Source organism: Henckelia pumila, unplaced genomic scaffold (genome assembly GCF_033568475.1).
Source record: "Henckelia pumila isolate YLH828 unplaced genomic scaffold, ASM3356847v2 CTG_525:::fragment_3, whole genome shotgun sequence".
NCBI classification, from domain to species: Eukaryota; Viridiplantae; Streptophyta; class Magnoliopsida; order Lamiales; family Gesneriaceae; genus Henckelia; species Henckelia pumila.
Genome location: NW_027331857.1, coordinates 3,099,472 through 3,127,082, shown reverse-complemented (window position 1 = coordinate 3,127,082; position 27,611 = coordinate 3,099,472). Strand labels below are relative to the sequence as shown.

General features: G+C 35.1%; 4 protein-coding genes across 5 annotated transcripts; all 4 read right to left on the bottom strand.

The window, feature by feature from the left end:
- Window positions 1-575: 575 nt before the first annotated feature.
- LOC140873249 (uncharacterized) lies at window positions 576-9,054 on the bottom strand. Its single transcript, XM_073276312.1, has 14 exons — window positions 8,685-9,054; window positions 7,073-7,128; window positions 6,769-6,943; window positions 6,330-6,431; window positions 5,391-5,462; window positions 4,851-4,967; window positions 4,655-4,732; window positions 3,677-3,739; window positions 3,505-3,601; window positions 3,217-3,295; window positions 2,877-3,088; window positions 2,259-2,404; window positions 1,678-1,800; window positions 576-951 (listed from the first exon to the last, which is right to left on the bottom strand). The coding sequence occupies exons 1-14, from the start codon at window positions 8,769-8,771 to the stop codon at window positions 799-801; spliced, it is 1,560 nt and encodes a 519-aa protein (XP_073132413.1). The 5' UTR covers window positions 8,772-9,054; the 3' UTR covers window positions 576-798.
- Window positions 9,055-12,319: 3,265 nt separating this feature from the next.
- LOC140873256 (uncharacterized) lies at window positions 12,320-14,361 on the bottom strand. The gene is made up of 2 exons (XM_073276321.1): window positions 14,242-14,361; window positions 12,320-14,105 (listed from the first exon to the last, which is right to left on the bottom strand). The coding sequence occupies exon 2, from the start codon at window positions 14,078-14,080 to the stop codon at window positions 12,554-12,556; it is 1,527 nt and encodes a 508-aa protein (XP_073132422.1). The 5' UTR covers window positions 14,081-14,105; window positions 14,242-14,361; the 3' UTR covers window positions 12,320-12,553.
- Window positions 14,362-16,079: 1,718 nt separating this feature from the next.
- On the bottom strand, window positions 16,080-17,988 carry LOC140873304 (uncharacterized). Of its 2 annotated transcripts, XM_073276398.1 has the most exons (4): window positions 17,851-17,988; window positions 16,729-16,804; window positions 16,458-16,638; window positions 16,080-16,349 (listed from the first exon to the last, which is right to left on the bottom strand). In XM_073276398.1, the coding sequence occupies exons 1-3, from the start codon at window positions 17,904-17,906 to the stop codon at window positions 16,462-16,464; spliced, it is 309 nt and encodes a 102-aa protein (XP_073132499.1). In that variant the 5' UTR covers window positions 17,907-17,988; the 3' UTR covers window positions 16,080-16,349; window positions 16,458-16,461. The 2 variants fall into 2 exon arrangements, with proteins under 2 accessions (XP_073132499.1, XP_073132498.1); XM_073276397.1 differs by having other exon boundaries at window positions 16,080-16,638.
- Window positions 17,989-21,530: 3,542 nt separating this feature from the next.
- Window positions 21,531-27,385, bottom strand: LOC140873103 (mitogen-activated protein kinase kinase 6). The gene is made up of 9 exons (XM_073276084.1): window positions 27,243-27,385; window positions 27,094-27,178; window positions 25,478-25,612; window positions 25,150-25,374; window positions 24,884-25,066; window positions 24,548-24,771; window positions 24,377-24,422; window positions 24,214-24,288; window positions 21,531-21,945 (listed from the first exon to the last, which is right to left on the bottom strand). Exons 1-9 carry the CDS (start codon window positions 27,314-27,316, stop codon window positions 21,673-21,675), a joined length of 1,320 nt encoding a protein of 439 aa, XP_073132185.1. The 5' UTR covers window positions 27,317-27,385; the 3' UTR covers window positions 21,531-21,672.
- Between the last annotated feature and the right edge of the window lie 226 nt (window positions 27,386-27,611).

Genomic DNA, 27,611 nt, shown 5'->3' with positions numbered 1-27,611 from the left:
TAAGGTGATCCCCCGTCTGCTCAAGAATTTAGAAAAAGTGGATGCATTTTGCTCGGGTTGCTGTACTGGAAAAAGGAGATTTTACGCCTCAACAGTTTTATTTTAGTAACTTCATTTCAAATTTTAAAGTAATGTTGCAATCTTTAAAAATAGTGATTATGAATTTTTTTTTCGTAACAAATAATACTAAATAAATAAAAATGATAAGAATCCATATCAACTTCGACTGCCATTTTCTTAAGTATGCAAATAATGGAGAGAAATTAGTTGTAGTAGTGAAAACTCAAATCAACTAGTTACATTACTTTAAAAAACTATCTGTGTATTCTTACAATACCTTAAAAAAAAAAAATTTGTGTATTCTTAAAATTAAAATATTAGCTAAATTTCATAAACCACTCTCCAAATTCTTCCACGAGAAGATTGGCATAAGAATTTCCAAATTTTAACAAAATCAAATGTGGTTGTTTATAAACTCAAGCAGACGTAAAAGAAATAGAAAAATTATGTAATTGTTACATAAAAGTAAAAAACTTGAATTATCTAACACTTGAAATTTGAAATAATCACGAAGATCTCACATGTTACAGGCATGAGATACAATTACAAGAATCGGCTCAAACAAGAGCATCCAATCAATCAATTGATTAAAATTACTCAAAAAATATTTTTGAAAAAACACTAACACTTAAATTAAGGGAATCTGATCATTCCCAGAATTCTGTTCCTGGAATTCTTGAAATCAGATAGACCAAAGAATAACTACATCTACATGTAGTTGCTAAAGCATAAATATTTCTACAAATCGTACTTCTTCGGTTGCCTCCACTGAACAAAACTTTTGGACAAAGATAGAAGAAAAGAATAATTGTTTGGAACTCCTTTTTTCCCATACAATTGCTTGCCTCCTAAATCTGTGAATTTAGGTCCCTTACCCTTGCTTCTTTCAATCTGCATAATTAAATTCATCATCAAGATTTACACGTTACACGTAAGTTTCTTTCTTTTCTTCTTGAGTTGAAGTTCTAGGTTCAATGCATGTTTCTTCGGTTTGGAGTGAATCTGTCAGTGTTCATTCTTAACTAAATGCTAAATTTAGCATCAATCTTAGTTTACACTACTGAATTAAATTATATCTCAAGCTTTTGTCATCCCCATTCTACAGTGATCTCATTTTCTCTGATTGACCTAGATGTTCTGCATCTCCTTCACAACTCAAAAGCCAAGACCATTTGTTTTGACTTCCGGGTTTCGATTGGAGAAACTCTCTACCATCCATCCCTCCATCTTGGTAACCAAAAATTCACCTTTCAATTTTCAACCTTATTCAATAATTCATATTATGCTTTATAGACAGATCTACTAATAAACATCGTCTAAGTGATAGTTATGATCATATATATCACTAGCTTTAACCACAAATATCAAGTCAAAATAAATTTCGAAAACCATTGCTTTAACCTTGTTTTTTTATAGTTAGTAACATATAGTAACAAACCCCGGTTTAAAACTCTTCCAACCGATAGGTGTATTATAACTACAAACATTGTTTGTCAGAATTACATCACCCATACCAGCATCACCAATGATTATGTAAGTTACTCCATTGATCATATTTTGCCCATATTTCAAAATACTGACTTATGGACAGATGAAACAGACTCAAATAAATATTACCTTGTTTATCTTGCCATCCCTCAAATGATACCGGATGCCAGACCAGTCGATAGACTGGGAAAAATGAGAACGGATTGCAGATAACGGATACAAAAAATTGTCAACCAGCATTGCAATAAATACCTGCTCAATCAAAAACCAATAAGTGATATCAGTGGTATCCTACTAGAATGAGCAAATAACAACTTGGGCCTTTTTTATTTTCTGTGTAACTTCTCCGCCAAAATTTGATTCAAACTGACTCTTCTAAAACGTATCGAGCATGTTTAAATCAGATACCTCAATGAAATAGTATTTATCTCATGTGTTTCACATAGTATTAAATAATGTTAACTTTTTACAATTTCATTTGAGACATTATGTATTTTGCTCTCATATGCTTTCTCCAACGGTAACTTGAGAACGTCTGTATGTTTTCCTACGAGGAAGTAACAAGACTTCTCCATCTGCCTTTATAATCTGTCTTCTTTAGTCTTTACTTTACTACAAGCTACAATCTGAGTCAATTTTCAAGACTACCAGATCTGGGTTCTGGAACACAGAAAGGAATAAATGAACCAATGAAGAAGAAAAGGACTTACAAGACACCAGTTATAGGATGCAAGTGATAGTGGAGGAGCCTCCGGGGACAACGCATTGCAAAGTAGGACCTCTATCCGGGTCAGGTTCCACATTGAAAGAAGTTCAATTATTGTACACGTAGCATGGCAGACTACTAACGACAACCCTAAAACAAAAACAATAAATATTAAGCACTTTACACCTACAAACTCAATGCTCATGACTTTCAATCACCTGCAGAGGAACCACAATTGGTCATCCTTTATAAAAGAATAAAAAGGAAAATTGTTAAATCTCAGGCTTCGGATAGGAAAGCACAAACAATATTGAAAATAAATAAGTAGAAAATAAAATGTTTTAAAACAATCAATTGTTTGAGATATCCATAAACGCAGTGTCACTAGAACATTGGATAAGGGGAATAATACCTTGACCTGTGTTTGATTGAATGGATGCATGAATATACTCATATGTATTTGACAAAAATCGGTTAATCACAAAAGTTGATAATACAAATAATTCTAAATGTACAAAATCCAGGCACATGCAAAGAGCCTACTATGCTTCTCAACAAGAACCTCTTCACTAACCCCATTAACACAATATATGACCTGAATACACAGAAGTGAAATGCTCACCACTGCACGGAAAAGCTGCTTCACCAAGAGAATACCCTTTAGAATAGAATCTCAGTGCTGCTGCCAAGTGTATTGCTGACATGATATATGGCGTCACAAATCCCCATGATAAGTAGCAGTGGGTGGAGAATAACGCTCGGTTCATAATCCAATTGACTTTTGTGGTGTATGACTCTAAAACAAATGTTTGCTTCCTCAAATAATTCCAATACCTACAAACATATAACTAAAAAAGTTTGGAAAAGCCTACCAAATCAAGGACCCGACTAATGGAGAAAATTTTCTTTCTTGAAGCTAAATGACAATTTCAACTAAACCATTCCAGCTGAATTGTACACACCTAGCAAAATTAAGATCGCTAGCAAGCGGATGGGGGAAAACAGCAACCGGTGGTGACGTGATGAGCCTCTTATGAGCCCCTGATAGCAACAACATTGGTCAATACAATACTTCTCAAACCATTCAGCACAGAAATAAAACGCTTCAGTTGACATTGTAACTCATATCCGATCTATAGTAGGACAAGAAACACAGTTTACGACATAGCTCAATTAATTAGCTATTCTGCGTACTTAGGCCAATTGTCAAACTCGTAACTTAAATAAGATGAAAAAAGAGTAATATTTACCAGCAATAGCAGCAAGAGTCATGTCATCTGAATAGCCCCCATCTCGAAGTTGTGAAACCACGCCATGATTGTCATTTCTAAAATCATCTGCATGCATCTGCAATTAAATAATTCATAATCAGGTTTTCACACATTAAAAAAAAATTGATTTTGATATGCACAAAATGCTTACCATCATGCATCCTCCCCATAGAAAGAATGTCTTCCCACCAGTGGCAAACCCCATAGAACATGGCTGGAAATAAGATGGATATTAAGTTTACAGAAGATTCTGGAAGAAGAAACAGAAACTAAAGAGATGAAAGGACAAAAAAAAAAGTAAGTAGATCAGGGGTTAGCATTCGGTCCAACCAGTTTGTAATGATGTTCCTAAGTAGTGGATTTCTTAAGCCACTAGTAATTTTAGTGACAATGTGAAGCAGCCTAGTTATTTTAATGATATCAACATAACGAATGCACTTTAAATGTTTAGTGTATGACAATGGTTAAAGATAGAAAATTGCCAGAAAATTCCATGAATCATAATACCCGGACTAAAAACCTTGACAGACTTTAAAGACTTGCTGCAGCATTGCATTGTTTTTCTTCATATAGCATGCACATGTACGGATATCTTTAGCCAATATTCATACTTAATATAAATCTTGGACCTCTTCTCCTTGAGCAATATGTTTAAGTGAACTGACTGAGGTGTCATACAACAAACAAGCAGGGAACTGACGTAGGTAAAATTGCTCTGGTAACAGAAAAACGTATTTCTGCACTTGATCAGGAATTTCATCTCTGACCAGGCATTCAAATTGCATAAAAAAACATTCTCTTAAACTCTATGCCAAATACTCAGCACAAAGAAAGTTCAGTAGATGAATTCAACTTGGTCGTCAAATGAATTAACCACATTAATAAATAAAATAATCACCAGGCTATGTAAGTCAGACCCCTAGATGCCCTTATAAAACAAATGGATTCAAAATTTTAAAAAAAAATTGTGGTACTTCGTTTCCCACTCATTTCACTCAGTCCCCAGCCTTACCCTCAACTCTATTATAAAACTCCAATAAAAACCAACCCTCAATCCTCATACAAAACAGGGCAACAACTCAGAAATGAAGATGCAAGAAAGTGGTCGTGTAAGCATTATTAAACATACCATGTGGTATTCATATATGCAGTAACTCCCTAGACTTCCAGATGGCAAATCAAGAGGGTATCCAGTTTGAATAAAAATCTGCACATATTACAGGTATATAAGACATTTAAATAAAACAGTTATAAATATCACAAATCAGGACAATGACAAAATCATATTTGATTGATATAGAAAAGGTCTCTATACATCACCATACATCAGGGTTCTTCTCCATTTCGGCAGTGAGCGCTCCAATTGACCCAGGATGCAACCTAACATCATCATCTAGAAATAACACATACTTGCTATCTTTATGCATTTTTTCTACCCCGATCTGCAAAAAGTTATATATCATACGTGAAAGGCCTTACTAGATATGTTGCTTCTGTTCCAGAAGTTAGTGAAGATATTCTGCCAAAAATAGGGTTCAGCAGATGTAATTTAGCAATTCAACTCAATTACTTATTCAGCCTACTTTGCTCTTCACTGGAGGGAAATTTCTCAGTAAAGCAATCACAATAAGCTCAATCACAAAACACGCTCCACTTCAAGTATACCATTAAATTATGGAAAGAGGTCCAAGCTACTGAGTATCATGTATTAAGTGACATAAATTTATTATATCGCGTCATCAGACAAAAAAAACAAATACATTGAGATGTTTTTTCCACTGCGACTAGTTTTGCCGCTTCTAAAGCATGGTGTAAAGTGTAATTTAAACACAAAATGAAGAGTAATACAAGAAACCATTGTATACCAACTGATTATGAATCTTCTGGCTACAAGTTCTTGATAGACCAGCTACTATGATTTTTGCGTCAACATCATCCTGCACAAGTTCACAAGCTCACTTTAGGAGATAGATTTTGTTTCAAGGGGTAAATTTTTTCAATGAATAACAATATATATTTCTGCCAAAACTTGAAACTGAATCATACATAATAAAGCAAAATGCGATGCTACTTCTACTTTGAAGAGTGGGCAGAAAACAACAGCTAAAAACCGAGTTCAAAGCATTACAAAAACAGACATAAAATATTAAATAGTACTCATTAATCAGCAATTGAATTCTTAAGTTCTTATTTATTAAAACCCAGTAGGCCATAACAAACAATAATATTTCCCATGGTACACATGCAAAGAGCAATGTTAGTCATCCTACAATTTCCTTTTTTATTGCTCTCTTTTACACACAACTGAATTATTTCTATTATTTTGAGTCTTAACTTATGTTTTTTTCTTTTCTAGATTAGGAAAATACGAATCACTGCCAGGGAAAGACATTGGAAAGGGCTTTGAGGTTTAAATTTGGTTGCATTTCTTTCACAGATAAATTTCTAGAAAAAAGAAAATGAGAGAATACATTTGAATGGGTATTCTAGATATAAATAGGTTTATCAGATATAAAAAGGTATGCTTCTGCTTTTTGGACATGAAAATTTATTTTGGGGATGTTTTAATAAATTTCCATAAACTAATCAAATTATGATTCTTGAACATGCCTCATATCCTTTGAAGAATGATTACTGCATTTCTAAGACAATAAAAAACATAAAACAATCAGAAGTTCGAGTCATTTATTATGTGATATGCATAATGCATGGGTAAGATGATCCACTCGCATGGAAAGAAGTTGACAAAATAAACGAAATGCAGCTTCAGCCTTACTAGTAAGTCAATGAGGGAAGCAACAGACCTTAAAGTCCGCCAACAATCGGGTTACGGCATGGTAAGCAGGGTCCTCTGTACTCTCGACCACAAAAAGAAATTCCAGAGGACCACCATATAAAGATGTAATCTGTGGCATTCATAAACCAAGCCAAAACAAACATCAGTATATCTCCATCTTTTAATGATTTGCTAACAAGAATTGGTTTCAACAAAGTGGAAAGGGAACAGAATATGCAGGAGTAAATGTACAGTGAAAATTGGAAAAGGTCCATTCGTCTAAGATTCTGATTTAAAAAAATCATCAACGAGCAAATACTTTAGCTATTTTGAATCCAACAAATACGGAAAACATTATGACATGAAAACAATGAAAATATGTCTAGGATAGCATAAACTTGGAACTAAATGAAGCAAACACTTGTGCAAGTTTTTGAAGAAGCACTATTAATATAAGATAAATTCACCTGAGTTCTCCAGTTATGGAGATTGTGTTCCCCAAACCCCTTTAAAGGCATCACAACTGTGACCCTTGGCAACTTGACCTGATTTGAATGCTCAAGGTCATTAATGTCGTAACAAAGAAAAGCAAAGCTATTTCCACATCTCGTGCTTTCTTTCAAACGTCTTATCTCTTTACCCCTGTGGCAAAAAATTCTCATTAATAATGTACAACTATGAGCTTCATGGAAAGAAATGAAGTAGAAGATAATCCATGCCCAGTAAGGTAGTAAACCAATAACCAGACCGTCAACTATCAAATTCTGCTACCTGACGAGGGATGCCAAAGCCCAGCCAAGAGCAAGAATTAAGCAAATAAAAAATCCCTGTCACGTAATTTCAAATTAATATGTAGGAACCAAAATGGCAAAAACAAAATAATATCATAAGATATATAAACCAAAAAAAATTGTTAGTTTTTTCCCCAATAACCCCATAAGAACCATAGAAGATTAGTCTATATCATGCAGCAGACTATAAATCCAAAACTTTCAAAAATTCACATCAACAAATTTACAGTATATACATATTACAGAATGCATCATCATGCATTAGGTGACAATTTGCTGAGACAATAAAGTTTCATTTTATGCTTCCATATTTTTCTGCTTTCTGCATATAGTGATAAAATCAAAATGACGAGGCAAATCCTCCACCTGAGCACAAGAATATGAGCACTAAAACTTATGTGTGATACCAAACCTAAAGCATACATTTTCTCAGGTTTGATGGCACACCATTTGACCAAACAAAAGCACTCGAGAATAAACGAACAGTTTCAATAAATGGAATTATAGAGAGAACACCACAACCAACCGAGACTATCAAATATCAAATACATTTACAGAAGTGTGTTGCTCAAATATCAAATACATTTACAGAAGTGTGTTGCTCAGTTACAGCACTAAAAAATTTTAGATGAACTAAGATGAAAACAAGAGACACATCGTCAATCTTCATGCCTACTGAATACAAAATATATCAGATCCATGAGTGAAAGTTCCTTGTAACAGATTTTCAAGGTGTGCGACTGTGAGTTGAATTCGTTGGGCAGTTGGGCTTGGCAGTGGCCTGGGATGAGAGTTGTATCAAAGGGTATGGCATACTCGGATACTAAGTGAAAATCAAAGTGTAGGACTCCTGTCGTGTATCATTTACAAATATTTGAGTTACACTGTTTTATTCAGCTATGAATTTTTAGAAGCCCAACAACCGTTTTGTGCTCAACAAAAGATATTAAAAGCGAGCTGGTTCTTGTCCATTTATGCAGAGAACTATTTCACAATACAAAATTGTATTTGGTGGCACAAATTAGGACGATATTGACAGGATTTTCCTGTGTGTTTTAAGAACCCTGCCCATTCAGAAAGAAACAATAAAAATAACAGTAATAAGTTAAGAGATATGTTGGCATACACAAACTTGAAGAAGCAACAATAAAAAGATTCAGTTTTAAACCAAATAATCGAACATTCAACTTGACATGGTGATCCCGTTGAAGCCAATCCTTGTCTCGATCACACATTATGTAATGCTTCAGTTGACATGAACTAGCCAGATCTAACACAGAACAACTTGACTCTCATAAAAAAAAATTGAAGTTAAATAAATGAGAGAAACATAACAACCCAATTTTATTATCAACCACGTTTCACCATTATCGGCACTTAATTCAAACTCTCAAAAACAAGTACCGTAGGGGGGTAAAAGAACTGGCCAAAAAAAATTTTTTTTTTGCTCAAATCAATCAAGAATATTTTTTTATTCAGATTCAAACCAAGAGAAAAGCAGAATCACTCGAGCCAGCGTTGTACATTGCAATAGCATACGAAAGAACACGATCAAACACCGACTATCCAAAGAATACACAAAAAAACCACACCTGGATCTGAACGAAAATCGCGAGAGGACTACAGCAGGCTTTGCTGGCAGCGAACAAAAATGCATCGAACGAATCAAGGGCAGACATTTTTACTCACAATGCTGGCACTTGAGAATACTCCAACAATCTCATTCATACAACTTTCCGCGACAAGTAAAACCTGCTGGGACGAATCGGTGCCCTTGAATTCCGGCCTATGAATATCCGTACATTACGTATACGTAACTTGTGTGCGTATTGGCTCAGATCGCCATTAACGGAAAGTACAAATGCAGACAGCGAGAGATTGAAGAGAGGAAAAAGGAGAAATTTGCGAGAGACCGTAATTTTATATTGGGATTGTGGTTGGTTCTATTCTACTCGAAAACAATTTTCCGGTCACTCTATTTTCAAATTTTACCCTATTTTTGCAAATTTTAGGGTTATTTGTATTTATACTATATATATATATATAAAGACATTTTAACTCAGCAACAAAATATATTCCAAATTCTAATTCTAAAAATTATTAAATAAAAATAGTTGAAGGAAAAATATATAATCAATAGTTAATAAATATTTTTTAAATATTGTAAACTTTTGAGCTGAGAATAGCTTAAAAGTTTTTTTTGGTACGAAAATAAATGTGAGTTTTTAATTCAAAACATAATCTAATAATCATTTAACAAAATTTCATGCCATTTTTCTTTTAATGGGACAGTGGTTTGTTATAATTCAATGTCTGAGTATGAAATATTGTTCTAAATTTAAGATATTGTTAATCATCGGTAAGACTATTAATTTTCCTTAAATGCAAGATCTTCATTTTCAAATTAAAATTTAAAAAAAAAAAAAAGAGTATTGATTTTAAAATAAAATGAATATATGGGTTGGTGGAGGGGGCTGACAGTTGGATATGATAAGTAGTTAATTATGGGTTGGGCCCACGTGTGAGGTGGCACATGCAAAGTGGCAGGGATTTTGCAATAAAAATGGGATTTTTCAGAGAAGATGCTCATTTACGATACGAATCTTCACATTAATGTCTTTTTCAATGCTCCCCCATTTTCCACTTGCCCATTTTTCATCAAATTATATGATTACGCAAGCAAACGGGATATAAAATTATATAGTGAAAATCATTATTTTAATTGCTCTTAGATCTCGTGAGTCAGATTATAGATATATATGTATGTATAATTTTACAATAGCTTAGCACTTTGTAATAACTATTTGCGGCCGTGATATAATTTTCAATTGGCTTATTGTTAAGATATCTAATATTAATTAAATAGAGTTCATGGGAGTCTCGTAAATGAAATTTGACAATCATTTTTTAGCTTTCGGGATTGAGTTATGTCAAAATCCATTATCATATTTATATTATATCAGAGCTTATATCGATTTATGATGTGTGTTAAAATGTTTCAAATCAGCTCCTCCACCTCGAGCTAGTCTTGTAATACCATTTAGTACAATATAGTTGGTTAATTTCTTAAATGATGATTGATGACAATGTTTTTTCATCAATAAAATTAATATTTTGATTATATAATGTCACTCGATATATGATTTTAAAAAAAAGTATAATGTTTTGATCTCTATTCTTCTCTAAACATCTTGAATCGAAATATTTTTAAAATGTAAATATATATATATAATATATAATATTTTATATATTATACACGTAGACTAATATATATAATTGAATTGGGGGATGAGTGAAGATGCCAATGTGAGGTGTGAGCTAATAACATTATAACAATGGCAGTAGGGTATGAAGATAGATGGACAAATTTAACGTCACCTTGGCTCACATGCTAGGCCAACATATACGACACATTATACACGATCATGTGGCGCATATACCTAAAAATTAATAACCATTTGCTTTCTGCCACATTTTTTGGACCATATATATATACCCAACGTAATTCCCTTTCTTTTCTTTTTTTTCCACCCATTTCAATCTAACAATTTGTCTAGCAAAATTAGATTTGATATTAGATCTTGAATTTTCTTCCTCTTTCCCAATTACGTCGTACATTTTTTATCCGACGAAACATAACAGAGACGATGTTTACGCCTTTGAAATGCTAACATGTTGTATGTGTCATTGGATTTCTAATCATGGATTTTTTTTTACAAAAAAGAAATAAGTAAGTATATAGATCAAATTCTTTCAAATACAACAAAACAACAATTAATTTTTTTTAAAACACATACACACAAGTTTGCCTTAGATATCATTAGAAAACAAAACAGAAAAAGGGAAACAGATAAGATAAGATAATAATAAATAAGCCAAACAAGGTGAGAGATGGGAGTCCATTTCCACGAAAATGTCACCATGGCAGTACATGGATTGCATGTTAAATAGCAAATTAATATATACAATCTGTCAAAGCCAATAAGAAAACAATTCTCTCTTTTTCATTCCAGATATAAAAAATATATGTGGCCAAACTGATTTCACCGCACCACCTTTGATGGTAATTTCGTAAATCGATCAGATGTTATTGACTCGTATATTTACTTCTAAAATTCTATTATTCAAGATGGAAATAACGGTAGAGTTAATGTTGATGGAAACAACGATTGAATTCATATTCATACTAACATAAATGTAGTATTTTAATATTAAATTCAGTACCAAAATTGTTGCTTTGGACATATAAGATATCCATAAAAATATATGAACCTCACATAACAAAATTAAAATGAAACCGTTAAATGTAATCTAAGATATTATCTCATCGGCCTGGAAAATAACTACATAAATAATGTGGAAAATCATTGAGACACAATATTATTCTACCACATGGCACATAATTTTAAATTTTCGTAAGAAGATGTTTTATGTGCTCCGAAATTTATAGACATTAGTGGACACAAAATTCTCATACTTCATAAGAGCCAAGTGCCAACCGTCGACACTTGAATCCAAGCTTGACTCGAGTGTCTGGGTTCCAAAGTTTTACAAGTTTGTGGTAACTATTTGCAGAAAATAGTTCCCTTATTACAGTCAAGCTTGACACATGCCTGGAAATTTGGCACATCGATTGGTTGGCCACGAAAGTTATCCCAAAACTTTGAGGATGGGGGGTTTAAGGTACGAGAATACTCGTTATGAAGCTAAGCGGTATGAGTATACTTGATTCAACGTGAAAGGAAAGTTTAAACAATCTAAAAGAACCATGTTACTGTTGGATATCCAACTTTCAACTTAAACAACAGTAAAAATAGCTGAATTTCGGAGCAGCGTTCAATAGTTTTTGAGCTAACTCGCGTTGTCTAATGGGTCTGTAGACCTGGAAGCTGTGGCAACTGGTATCAAACGGTTATTAGGGTGCCATTCATTTGGAAACTCCAAAATAATATGTAGTTGAGGCGATCCTGGAGCTATCAACGTGTAGAGTAGAGTTGGATGCCATGGCCCATAGGCCATAACTACATCACCAGTGATAAGGACTCGAATTCTAGAGGATGTATGGTAGGCGCTGGCTAAGGATTGTATGTAGCTGGAAATCAAAAATTTGGTCATGGTTCAAATGGCTGGATTTGAGATGCAATTTGGTGGAAAGTGGGCGATGGTGAGTTGCAACTCGGAATAACAAGAGTTGAATGATCTCACTTATTCTGCAATTCCGCTCTATATACAGAGGCACACGCACAAGTGTCTTATGCAGCAGTAGAACACTAATGACATAAATAAAACTAAAATAACATGAAAACAACTACATGACTAAAATGAATACTTGTATGTAATATCCTTCAAAGAGGCAGGTCTGCTTGCTTCTCTTGCGTTTGATAGTAACACCACATCTAATGAAAATACAATGACAAGAAGTTTGAGTCTGACCAGAATATTTTGTTCTACTAGCTTTGTTTCACTCTTTTTGTGCGTGGCCTACCCTATCACAAGTACTTCCAATCAAGTGATTCAGCATAACACCTGCAGCAACACTTACGTTCAAGCTTTCCACAGCCAAGAAAGACCGGAATTCTTGACCTGGATTTTCAATGTTGCCCGTATCTTCATCTCCTGTCATTATCAAATCTATGGGAAGATTTCCAGAAATTCTAATCAACTGAGTGCAAGATCTCTCTACCAATGGCCTCAAACCCGTGCCTTCACTGCCGAGTACGAGGATCGTTGGAGCACCAGGCACAACTTCATTCAAAGGAACGGTTTTTGAAGAAACTGAGCCACCAAGAACCCGCCAACCATTTCTAGAAGACGAAGTCAAGAACTGCATCATATTCTTGCATGACCTAAGCTCCACTAGTTCGAGTGAACCTGCACTGGCCTTGCTCACAACCCCACTTAACGGGGCCGAGTTTTTAGCACACAGCACTACCCCAGAAGCACCAAAAAAATAAGCAGATCGAATTATCGCACCCAAATTTTGAGGATCAGTAACCTCATCCAACGCCAGCCAAACAGGGCCCTTCTGGCCCTCAATAGAAATAGGTTCCAATTCCTTTATCCCGACCATTTCCAGTGGTGACGCATCTAGGACCAGGCCCTGGTGAGGCCTATTATCAACTATCATGTTCAAATCATGCTTCGACACCTCTTTTTGGCTTAATTCAAGCTTCTCGGCCATCTTTAAAACTTTCTCGAAACCTTTCTTGTCCTTCTTCTTCCTGTTATTTGTACTCAAATCCAACCCTTCTTGAACATACAGTGCATAGAATTCTCTTCGCGCAGCCGAAAGTGCAGCCAAAACAGGACCAACTCCATAGATTCCTTCTCCAACTAGTTTTGGCACCGTAGATTCCTTAGCTTCTTTCCATGTCTTCCTACCCCAATTTTCCTGATTAATCCATTTCCTAACATCTGGTCTCTCCGGTCCTGATTTTACCTCAACAAATTTGTTCACCCTGTTCCTAATTTTATCCCACCTTGGATCATCCACAACCTCAACATCCCGATCCTCATCTCCATCACCATCCTCATCCTCACTAAAGTCGTCTGCATTTCTCAACTCATTTCTCCTACCTTCAAATTTCCGGGCTTCTCTAGTTTCGGTCCTACCTTTTAAAAACTTTTCTGCCGATTCTTCCCATGACGACCGGAATCCTTTACTCACCTCACCACTCCCTACTTCTTTTCGTTCCCTCCCCCTGGATTTTGCCAACCAAGGCAGGGTCTTTTTACTCCTTTCAGCCTCCACCTCAGAATATGAGCTGTTAAAACGTCTCGCTCCCAATTGTGAACAATTCAAGACAACACTTTGCACACAAAAACTCAGTTTAGCTGACTTTTCACGACACCACAAAAACTGTTGACCCCGTTTATCACAAGACCCAATAATTGAATGATAACCAGCAAACGTGGAAACGGGCTTTCCCGTCCTGGAGGGCTGCACAGAAATCCTAAAAACTAAAGGAAATGCCTGTGGTCTTGCCATATTACAGCGGATAGAGAACGATAAGCTTTTGAGATTCGAAGAGACCAATAGTTGAACATGAAATTATCCAATTATCGAGAAGTACAATGAGAAATATTCCCAGAATCAAATAAAAAGGTAATAAATGTGTGTAATAGCATTTCCGATAAATTAATACGTACCATCTTCCTCCGGGAGTTTGAGAGGGTTTATCTGAATAGGCTAGAGAAGCATCTGTCTGGCTGGCGGGATAGCAGAACAAGCTTGAGTGGATGATAGAAACGCCGTCGTATGATCTTTGGGCCCCCACTCAATCAACCTCCAACCCAAACTTTGACGGCCCAATGATACAGAATTTATTATGTCCAGTAAAAGAAACATCATATCATATGCTTACGTTTTATTAATGAGAATTTATATAGCATATTCTCACACGCATCCGATAAGTATGTTAGTAAAAAACAAAAACAAAAAAGAATGAATTATTTTTTAAAAAAATTTAATAGAAGATACATTATAATTTTATATAATTAGTATATGATGTTCTTGTATTATATTTATCAATGGGCTATTAATAAATAAACTTTATTGTAATTTTTCTAAATATGTATATCAAGTATTTCAAATCAAATATTTCAAAAATATATATATCACATTTAATTAAAAATATACCACATTACTAACTCATTCAATCAAATTGGTGAACTCTTATTAATTAATTTACAAAAACACCATCAAATCCGTATTTTTTTAATCTACTCTCAAATATAACTCCGTTAATATCTCATAAATTATCCATTATTGATTGTCATAATGAAAATTAATTAACATAAAAATATATATATTTCAAAGAAAATTTATGTTCATTACACACGTTGCGAACAAATGAAACTGGTATATATTAAGAAATTATTTTATATTTTGTATATGCAACACGGGTGTCTTATTTCCCAGTAGACTGATAAGATAACGTGCTCAAACAATATATCAAAACCACAGATGAGTTATTAAATATTAAGTTATTACTTGTCCATCTATACTATTTTAAAAAGTACATATATTCGTTTTTTTTAAAAAAAAAAACTACATCTATGAATATGTTACAACAGTACATCAAATTATCAGTCATCCTTGACAAGGAAGGTATGAAAAATGCGAACTGATATTTGTTTGGGGGTGAGCAGGTGTGATGATATTATAAGTTCTCCTACTGGCAATCAGCATTTTGAAGGTTCATCAAAGGGAAAATTAGCAATTTGGTCCTATATGTTGGCCTGTTTTTGGTTTTGGTCCTGTATGTTGTCATGTTTTGAAAACCATACAATAACTTGGGTATATTTTTGGTTTTGGTACTATATGTTGTCATGTTTTGGAAAAGATACTATAACTTGGATATTTTTTTGGTTTTGGTCATGTATGTTTTCATGTTTTGAAAAAGATGCAATAACTTGGATATTTTTTTGAATTTTATCCTATGTTGCCAAAACTCTCGAGAGCTGTCGGGTTTTTGCTTAGTTGACATAAGATTTCGCCAACTTGGCGTCTATTCATTTTCATGTGGTATAATTTGGGTTCAATATGAGTAAAATTAACTCTAAAAAAATTAAAATATAAAAGAAAAATACGTGAATCATTTATTCCAAACAAATTTTCACACAAACAAAAATCTAATTAAAAGATCGGCCCCATTTATCTCAATAAAAAGGATTAAATGACTAAATTTTCTATCACATGACTTGCAGATGGATACACTTTCCGCCATTTACATCCAAGGTAATTTTATTAAAACAAAAACCTAACCAAAATTTATTGGATTTTATTATTTAAGAGGGGGTAGAATACGATTTGAACTCGGCCTCTTCAATTAGGTTTTTATTTGTGTGAAGATTTTTTTGAGGCAAATGATTCACATATTTTTTATAAATATTTTAGGCTTTTTTTTTGTTTTTTATAGATAATTCTGCTCATGTGAAATCCAATTTAAGCCACATAATAATCAATAAGTGTCATGGGCAAAATATTATGTTAACTAAGCAAAACATGATATTTCTTTCGAGTCATGAGTCTCATGAAAACATACAGGACCAAAACCAAAAAAATATTCTAGTTATAGTACCTTTTCCAAAAGGTGACAACATATATGACCAAAACCAAAAATATATAGTTATTGTATGTTTTCCAAAATATGACAACATACAGGACCAAAACCAAAAACAGGCCAACATACAGGACCAAAATGCTAATTTTCCCGTTCATCAAATGCCCAACCGCATCTTCAATCCTAGATATGCTTGCTCATCGGTGCGTGAGAAAGTTCAAAAAAAATATCGCATGTCAGCAACAAAACTTAAATCAGGTTTCTTTTGCTGCCTATGGGTGTTAAATTACAGGATCTCACCAAACTAGTCGCCGAGTTCTGCCCGAGTCGGAATCACAGGGACGAGATAATTCCCATATGGGGAGTCGAATATTCTAAAACTTGCCATGCTGCCGTCTTGCTGTGCTTCAGCTACAGCAAAATCCTTAGCTCGTTGAATTCTGGAATTGACAAGGCTTGTATGAGTATGAGTATCATGAACCTGTATAGTTGCCATGAATAAGACAACAAAATTACAATCAACAGAAACTCAAGCAAAAGAACAAGAATGTCGATAACAAAATGCACATACTGTTGATTTATCCATAAGCATCATGACCACGTCTTGCTTTTCCAGTGATGAGACAGCAGGTGTCAAATCAGCGGAGCTGCAATCAAATGCACGAGAAAGTTAATGAACCGACCAGAATCAAGAAACTCATGTAACAATTGATCATCTAAGCTAAGGTAATAACGCATCATGCTCGTGAAAGTACTAGTACCAACTAAAAGAGGAACTAATTCCTGCGAGCAGCTTGCCGAGAGAAATCGCTACGACAATGAACCATGAGATATGAAATCAAGAATTTTAGACAAACGGATACTTGTTCTCTATTCAAGGCTAGATAATCCTAAATAAGTTGAATAATAAAGACAAGGTGATTGATAATTATCAGCCAGAGTGGACGTGTTATGATTAAAGAAGAAAAATCATTTTTCAATCAGGACTGCAGTCTGCATCAGGATCAGGACAATTGCAAAATAGATCAACGTAAACGACGCCAAACCATTTCAACAAAGATTCGTAGTTATTAAAACCCACAAAGGCCGCACCTAGACTGATGGCTTAGCGAGACTCATAGCTTGCATTCTGATACAAGCAAAAGAGCAGCCCTTCTATGAAGGGCTCACCTCAACCATGAAGGCTGAAGTATGACCCTTAAATGTATGGTGTACTAGATCCAAAATGAACTGCAAGGAAATATAACATAGTTCATATTCTGCAGTAGACGAAGAATTCATTTATTTGTCTTTTAGTGGTTCATACATATCACAAATTCTCTTCAAATTTTCACATTTACCACTTTAGAAGCAATCCAAACACTACCTTAGAATTCATTGTGCTTTAAATAAGACATCCATCACTTTCGTGCATTTCACATTAATTAAGTTCGCATCATTGCCTAATTATCAATTGATCAGGAATTTGTACGTATCACTAAATCGTGTATCTTACGAAGCAGAAATTCAACCATTTTTCAGTAATCAAGAGAAGGAACTCGTGATTGAATCGAGTGACATCGGGTAACATCACCAATCGTTATGAAAAATCCCAAATTCCATCATTTTGCTCCAAAAATTCAGATATCTCGGGTCAATTCAATCCACACGATTACGTTTAAAGCAGCAACCTAAAGTGAGGCCGATTAATTACCTGTCGAAAGCCGCGGCATCTACTTTCTTCCTCTTTGGCGGAGGCTTGAATTTCATTGGGCAAATTTCGATTTCAGCTGTAATCGAGCCCTAACTAATTACAGTCGCTCGCGGAGGGATGAAGTCCTTACAAGTTACATGGCCCAAATATTGGGGCTTTATTTGCCAAGCCCAAAATCTCACCTCACGTATGGCTAGAAAATTATTACAACTTAGTTCAAACTTGCTTACATTTAGTTTAGTTATCAATTTTTTTTTACTGGAAAACTTATAAATTTATTGATAATAATCGTTTATAATAAGTATACTTGTCAAATTGGGTTAGGCCCGTCGGGCCAGCCCGCCCCACCATAAAAATGGGTTGGGTTGGGTTAGGCAAATCTTAGCCCGTTTGGAAGCGGGCCAAACGGGCTGAGCCCGCGCGGGCCACGGGTCGGGCTGGCCCGCCGCGGGTCGGGTGGCCCGCCAATTTTTTAATTTTTTTTTTCAAAATTGTATTTTTTTTAGTGTTTTTTATACATATTTTTTAGTTTTATTAAACTTATTTTAAATGAATTTTGATGATAATTAACTATGTAGTATTTTTTTAATTTTTTAATATTTTACTTTACTAATTAATTTTAATAATTATTAATTTTTCATAGTAATACTTTTTATTATTGATTAAACGTCTATTTGATTAAATTTTATTTTTCATTCTCTTAGCATTTCAAGTGTTTTTATAATTTTTTTAAATTAAAAAATTAACAATTATTTAAAAAAATTAATAAAAAATTAAGCGGACTGGCCCGCCTAACCGGCGGCCCAAGGCGAGTTGAGTTGGGTTGAGCATTTGGAGGCCCGCCTAAAGGCGGGTTGAGGCGGGTTGAGGGCCGGCCCACCCCTCCGACCCGTTTTGACATGTATAATTATAAGTCGTATCAACCAATAAAAAAAATTTTCATTCTTTCAAATAAACGGTGACGAGAGGAAGAATCAAAACAAGCAATATTATTGGTTATTTTATTAGCCGATATAGAAACATGGAAGAATTCCAAAACCACCGGTTTCTTCAAATTTTGTATCATATGATATCGAAGAAAAATTACATCCTAGTCCAAAAATAAATGAAAATATTAACTGAATATTGACAATTTTTAGTTAAATGATTTTATAGCATATAATTTTAAGCGTCGGTTTAAAGTAGCTTGTTTTGAAAAGATAGATCTCACGAGAGTCTAATGGATATTTAAATATGAAACTAGTCGATTTTATTTTAAATATTTCACATCCTTAGTCTAATTTAATTAAATTTTAATTGGTATTATATTTTTTAATTTATTGATTTTTAATTTTTTTTTCAAAGTTAATAAATGTGCAGAGAAAAAAGTGTGTATTATTGACCATGCGTTGCTGATTCGATTACTTGCTACGTAAGCAACACTTATGGGCGGAAAACATTCAAGTACTCACGTATGGTCATCTTCATAATCATTAGTTGTGGACAGGGGATGGACGAAATCATATCACTCGAAATAAATAATTCTACCTTGATTTACAATATATATTTATTTCATGTTTTTCGTAACAAGTTCACGCAAATATATTGTCGTGTGTACGTATGTATATATATATTATAAGTGCTCCGTCAACATATGGTCGGAATAAGTAATAACATAACTATTTATATATATGTAAATTTGTGATCCAAAAGAACAACATATTAAAACCGTGATCGAGGCTTTTGCGCGTTTCGACCCAGCAAGTTGGTGCATTGGTTTGATTCCACAGCAGCTCATGACTCATGATACTCCTGTGGAATTTACTAATATCATGAGCTTATTATTGCGCAATTGCAAATCAAGAATCTCTGGGACCATTACATAAAATATATAACCAAATATATTTTAGATACTAATGTAAATAAACCCTTAATTTAAAAAATATTAATATGTACACACATACGTACATGTATATAATATAATATGTAAATATAAGCAAAGCATTCACGAGGGTGTCAGAATCCTGGGTATCTTTTTGTTTTTAAGGACACATTGCTCCACAAAAGTAGTTTTGAGTTGTTGCTTTACAAAAAGCTCCCACTCTCCCATCACTACATTCCAATTGGAGGCCTCTTACATTGCATTCCACTTTTTTAAATTTTTTTGACCATTTTTTATTCATTTTATATATATACACACAAACATACTACTTCTTTCAAGATCCCGAGTACCAATACTGATCTTTTGATTAATGAATCGTACGATTTATTGACCCATTGATGTAATATTTGTTAATACATAAATGACATTAAAATCTGTCCTTTTTAAGGTGCAATCAGCAATGTAGACTGATACGATAGATGTGTGAGCATAATGTACGATATTGTTTTTGACAAATATAGAAGGGGATTGATTTACTTAAATTTATTAATGAGTCAAATATTTGTTTATTTGGTTTTGATATTGAAAATTGAAACAAATTGTTCCCATTTGAGGAGCTTAGCTATTTGGGTGAAATTAATTCTTCTTGTCGTTTTGAAAGGAACCAGTTATTTAATTTACCCATTGTGTTTGGTAGTACTTGATCATGTAATTGAAATTACTGGTCGTGAAATATTTTACATGTTGGATTTGGAAAGTACTTTTTATCGGTTCAAAGCCGCACATTTTTGTCTCCTAATGCGGTCGCTCACGAGGTCTCCATAGCTATGTTTTTGCCAAGGACGTATATACAGAGAAAAAGGGGTATATTTTAATATAATTTTAATTTAATGTGCTAATTCTTGTATAAAATGTAATTGTTTTAGTAGATTTCTTATTTTATTTAATTTTCTTAGTGAAAGGCAAAATAGTTTCTGACCAAGATATCGCGTATTTTGAATTAAGTTATTTACCGGTCAGCCTTCATTTGTTGTCATGAAAGTGTATGTTCCGCCAATTCAAAAAATCGAAAAAACATCAACACAATCCATCTCAATTTCGATACACTTCAATCCAACACACATAATTCAACTTTTTTTTGGTTAGTTTTAATGTTTTTTTAAACAAGGATAGATCTAAGATTAGTATCTAATTTTCGTATATTTCAACCGCTTGATATACAACATCCTTCAATATTTCTGCCAGTTTTTTTGTGAACTGCTTCGAAATCTCATATGATTTGACAAAAAATTTCAATACATTTTTATGCCATTTTTTTTTAAATTCATAATACCATAGCAAAGAAGCACACACTAAAAAAACTATAGTCAAACTATCAATAAAATTCGAACTGAACAATTGTTACCACCTAAATGATCGATTTGTCCCATAACATTTAGGATCATATCATATCATATCATATTAAAATCTATACAACACCTTCCAGAACACTAGTGTGCGAAATCAAAATTGTCTATTTGGCTATTATGCAAACAATTGCATTTCAACCCATAATTATAGAAAATCTCAAAATTCCATCTCAAAGAAGAAGAAATAACAAATTCGGGCCTCTGTCTGTCCTTCCGGTCTTCGGTGTGGCAGTAGAAGAAGATTTATTTACTAATTCCTGGTTTCACTTTCTTACTCTTTTGGACTGTGTTTTTTTTGCAGCAGCTTTTGTACAAAATGGAAACAGCCTAGATTCTAGCCTCTAATCCCTCTTTATTTATTTTTACCATCATCTCAATTTTGTTCCAACACAAATCCTCATTGATTCTTGGAAGTGGAAAAATATGGGAAGAGCGACCCGGTGGTTCAAATCCCTGTTCGGAATCAAGATTAAAGAAAAGGAATATTCCGGCGGTGACCGTAAAGACAGGAACAGATGGATCTCTGGCCGTTCCGGCAGGGAAGACGCCGTTTTATGCAACGATCCCACTACCATTCCGCCCAACATTACTCCTGCGGAGGCGGCGTGGCTGAAGTCTTTCTATTCCGACTCCGACAAGGAGCAGAGCAAGCATGCGATAGCGGTGGCCGCAGCTTCGGCTGCAGCTGCTGACGCAGCTGTGGCCGCCGCGCAGGCGGCTGTTGCTGTGGTTCGTCTCACCAACCAGGGGAGAGGGAGGGTGGTGGTTGGTGGCGGCCGAGAGAGGTCCGCCGCTGTCAAGATTCAGAAGTTTTTCCGTGGATACCTGGTACGAGTTGTTGTATAATCTTAAACCTTTTGAAATCGATATGAACAAGAAAAAGAACATGTATATATGACTTGTTTCGTATCGTGTGACATGAAACCATATATTGCGTTTGTAATGCATACAGGCCCGAAAAGCCCTTCGGGCTTTGAAGGGACTGGTGAAAATTCAAGCTTTGGTGAGAGGATATTTGGTGCGTAGACAAGCAACGGCCACATTTCATAGCATGCAAGCCCTCATAAGAGCGCAAGCCAGTGTTCGGGCCTGGAAAACAAGACGCTTCATCAACAATCACGAGACATTCGCTTCCTTTCAGGCCAGAAAATCCCTGGTGAGTTATAGTTGCGTAAAAAAAACATTAGAATGTAGTTTCACTAGTTATTTTATAAGTTGTGTTTATCTTTTGTCATGTGTTTATATTTGTAGGAAAAATCTGATGACACAAGAATTGAGCATCCAATGTCATTGCATAGCCGGAGGCTTTCTGCATCATTTGAGAATGCCTTCAACACATTCGACGAAAGCCCGAAAATCGTGGAAGTGGACACCGGTTGCCGGCCAAAATCGAGGTCCCGGAGAGGCCACCACGCCTGGATATCGGATCCCGGCGAGGACTCAACTGGAAAGGCAGTTTCTTCTCCATTTTCTAATCGAATTCCGGCACGAATACTGATACCCGATGGCCGAGATTTCCCCGACAAAGAATGGGCCATGTCCGGGGATGAATGGCATTTCTCCACTGCCCAAAGCACGCCAAGATTCTCGAGTTCCTGTGGGTGCAATGCATCCTCGACACCAGCCAAGAGTTTTTGTGCGGAGAACTATTTCAGCCCGAATTACATGGCGAATACACAATCATTCAACGCAAAACTGAGGTCCCAAAGTGCTCCAAAACAAAGGCCTGAGCCCGGCCCGAAGAGGAGGCTTTCACTTCATGAGATGATGGAATCAAGAAACAGCTTGAGTGGGGCCCGAATGCAGAGATCATGCTCACAAGCTCAACAAACCATTAATTTCAAAAATGTTGTGCTAGGAAATCTTGGTAGGTCATCTGAATTTCTTCGGGAAAACTTCGCCCACGAAAATAGTTTTCCCAAAAGAGAAAATGGTTTGTTATAATTCAACTTCGGATTTCGTTAAAGTCAATGCAAAAATCTAATCATTAATGCAATTCATATGGTTTCGATTTTTCGCCAAGGTTTTAAATGTTTTTTTTGTTTTAATTTAATGGATGATCGGTAGTTAACGCATGGGGATGACACAACGTGAGCCAATGGTAAAGATTATTTGGCCCAACGAAAATATTAATAAAAATGAAAAATTTTATCTTCTTAGCCTTAATTTCTGGGGTATTTTCTTAATGACATAGTTTAATGTATTTTGATATAAAATTTTACATTTTTAAAATTAAAATTGAAATATGATGATTCGTAATTACATTGAAAGACGTTATATGGCCCATTCCGTGGGGCCATTTTTTACTTATTTGAATCGTGGACTGGTTGGTTTGGCTCAGGCAATACAACTTTCTGTGTGTGCCAGTTAGTAGTTAGCTTCATATCCTTCAAATTTTGTCTGAGATGCCAACTTCTTCTTTGTCATTTTTTATACATGATTTACATTTTTGCATACTTCCAATGAATATTGATGGAGTGGGGGACCAATCATGTCTAATCCCTACAGAAAATTCTGAAAACAATTAAGGATATCCAACATACATGTATGACTTTGTCTGAAAAAAGAAAATGATTCATCTCATTATCTGAGGTTCCTGTGGATGTTCATTATTGTCCACATTTTTTTTGTTTGGTAAAAGCATAAATGAACAACTAAAATCTGAGTATTCTCATATTTTCTTAGTTTCTCGTTTTATACGCAACCAAGAACGAGTCCAAGTGCGACACGTTTTATGCGCAACCAAGAACGAATCCAAGTGCGACAAAAAAACAGGGAAACCATTAATCTTAAATGAAACCATATTCCAATTTCACAGGACATAAAATAAACAGCGTGTTGCTCTCCTTCGTATCAGGCACTCACTGAACAAAGCAGATATACGCTACCCGAATTTTCAAATGATGGCTTTAAGATCATTCCACTTACATATATGGTATACCAAGGTTTATCAAACAACAAGCATAAAAAAGGCTCACAATCTTAAAATGGAATCAGTAGACGGTTGTGTTGGTTTCAGTAGATACAAACATATATGCCGGTTCTTATGCTCAGAAGAGCACTATGGAACATTGATCATCTGGGAAAACTTACCGGGGGTTCCAAGCTGCCAACCAAAATGCTAAGATCAATGTCTTTATCTTCGAATTTCTTGATAAATGGATGAGTCTGTGGGAGTTTTGGTGGTTAGTTAAATTGCTCACAAAAAAAAAACGATGTGTAATAAACTGCAGATGCAAGTTGGCGATGAACTAACCAGTAGTTCTAAAGATGAAGCTCTGTCTTTAGGATCCTTTTGTATGCTGCAAACACACAGAATGCAAGTGATAAGATAATTTGAAAAAAAAAAAATTAACTCTAGGAAGAATCTCAGGAAATAGATATTCTTCTTGACCATATGAAGCTGCTTAGATGCTTAGATACTTACCAGGCTGATATAAATGAACAAAATTCAGGAGAAAATTGATCTGGCGGAGCTGCAGGCGGTGGACTTCCAACAATAGATTGCAAAAGCTCGTAGAAGCTCGGGCCACTTTGTTGATCTTCAGATTTTGTGTAAGGAAATCGTCCAATAGCACACTCAAGGATCACCAAGCCTAGGCTCCAGATATCACTCTTATTGTCATAGGTGCTTCCACTGATTCTTTCAGGCTAGAGGTCAAGAAAAAAGTTCAATCAGTTTTCTATGAAAAGAAAATATTGTAAAGAAAGGAAGATGGATAATCGTTTCTATATGATACTGAAGTTTGTCAATTTTACTCACTGCCATGTAATTGTAAGTTCCAACAAATGTATCACGTTGTCCCATAGAGGTTGCCAGCACCGCACTAACGCCAAAATCTGTAATTTTTACTTCCCCTTTGTGATTCACTAGCAGGTTTGATGGCTTAATGTCTCTGTGTATAACATGTCTCTCGTGATGCAAGTAAACAAGACCTTGCAAAACCTGAATTTATGTATGATATATTATAGGTCTAGGAAGTCGAAAATGAGTAACTTGTTAAACATGATGGTAAGATACTGACTAACCTGTTTGCAAACAACAGCAAGATAAGGTTCAAGAATTGTCTTCAATTGTCTAATTATATCAACCAAAGATCCACGATCCATATATTCGAAGACAAGAGATATAGCTCCATTATGATAGAATGAGTGATAGCAAACTACAACATGAGGACATTGTGATGCTTGGTTTATTTTGAGCTCCTGGACAATTTGTTTACGGATCTCCTCCTGTATATTCATCTGGATAACCTGCAACAACACCTTATCCCTTAAACATCACGAAATCAAACTGGTGGTACTGAAAGAACCTGATCTCGGGTGGTAGCAATTCGTGCTTTCCTTGCAATCTGACCTTCAATGCAAATAATGTTCCAACCCATTTATGACGAACAAGCTGAACTACACCGCCGCTTCCTTTGCCAATGACTTTGATGGTCTCAAGATCTTCCAGGGAGAATTGAAGATCTATCTCCTTTGTCTCTAATGGCTATGAAAAAAATCAAGGAGAATGTTGATGCACTGATTTTTATAAATAATGAAATTCCACTGATTGACAATTAAATTGTCGTTGTGAAAAGGACAATCAAATTACATTGTTTCACGAACACACTACACAATTAACCAAATTGTTGCTATGATTGGTATTAAATTCGCAGCAACTTAAGTGCTTGACTGAACATATAGTTAAGTGGAATTACTCCTGGGATGAGAGCTTCTACGACTAAACATGGTGAAACTAGTGTAGGTACTAATTCATGCAATGCAAGTGTTCAAAAATTGAAATGAAAATAAACTATTGGCACAAGCACAACCTCAATTTAAAGAAAAAAGGAAAATCCTTAACCAAAATAAACATCCATCACAGGTCAGATGAGAAAATAAGTGATCAGGAACTATTAGCTTGTCCTTTTTGGTTTTGTAAAGGGTTAACCGTGAACCGACCCAGGAGACACTAGTGGAATACCTCTTCTGGTTAACGTCTCTCTGAAGATCTTTTTAGGGTGGGCAAAGGGGGTGAAGCCACTGTTGCAGCTCTGCCCGGTAGAAAAAGTTGAACTCGAAACATTGTCTGATAAAGGAAGGCAGTAAAGGATATTCAACAAAGCAGGCCTTACTATCTTACCTAGCTCCCAAGGTGGGAACACTTAACTCATGAAGACGTTGTGCTCGGGCCTCTCTTGGGGAAGGAAGGGAACTCAAAATGGCAACTATTTCCACCTATGGATCATACCTATTTACTCTATCGATAGAAAGTATTCGCTCGGCTGGGAACTGACACTTTTCAGGAGCAGGGATAAAAAAAAGTTTCATTTTTCTTTCCCATAAATAATTGGAAGAAACATAAGAAAACACTTGAAAATTGTCGGCCAGGAAGAAACTGTTACTTGAATATGTGATCTGTGCTAAAACAAGGGTGGACAGTTAAGTGTTTTCGATCCATAGAGTAGATTGATGCTCGCTGAAGAAGTCAAAAGCAGCAGTATTTAAGTCAACTAGTCCTTCACACTCAGTCATCAATGTGAATAGGTTCTATGAGGTCTACCGTTAAAAACCAGAGCCAAATAAATCTATAACACCAATAAATTGAAGGTTCTGAATTTGTTTTTTTTCCTAAAAAAGATAGGTATTAGTCCTATGACCATATGAGCATCTTTCAAAAGCAATTCTTCAAACCAGAGCCTAATTTTCTTGAAGAAAATATCTTAACGCTCACTAGATTGTTTGTAAGTGAAACCAGTCACCAGATAGTATCTAACACAATTAATTCCGTAAAACTTTTTCTAATTCCACCACTGAGATTCCATTTTTTCCCACAAAAAGTAGACGGAGAACTATGTACATGAGAACAAGATTATATACAGACAAGGAGCCTAAATCACAAAGCACTGCAATGACACCGAATCTAGCAATATTCAGGAAATGATTAAAAAAGCAAACCTAACAAGGACATGATGCCATAAAACGTACCAGCGGTTCATTCTCATCGGAAATCAAGCGCAGCCCTTTCAGATTTAACAGCAGATTTCCATCGTGAAAGGTTCCACTCGCCGTCCTGCATTTCAATCACGAATCAGCATCAATTCAACTTAAAACTCGAAAAATTACAGAAATCTTACAGGAAACTGGAGATTGGGGAATCTTGAGCTGGAACGGAGAGCTTGAGTTCCTTGAGAGGTTTCTTGATCTTCATGATGGTTTTCCGACAGCCTTCTTCCGGTGGCGTTTTGCACCGACAGGTAGTGGATCTTAGGTCTGTGGCCAGGGGAGAAGAAATTCAAATGGAAATGGCCGCCAAAGAAACTTAATAAATCTATACCCGTCGGGTTAAACCCGCTTACAATATAATACACATTGTACAATAGGGTTGTAATCGACGACTCACAAATTTTTTGAGTTTTTATCAATTTCAAACAAACTTAATAAATCTATCCTATTTTATAAGAATATATTCATGACTTACAAATTTATTGGAGTTTTTATCGAGC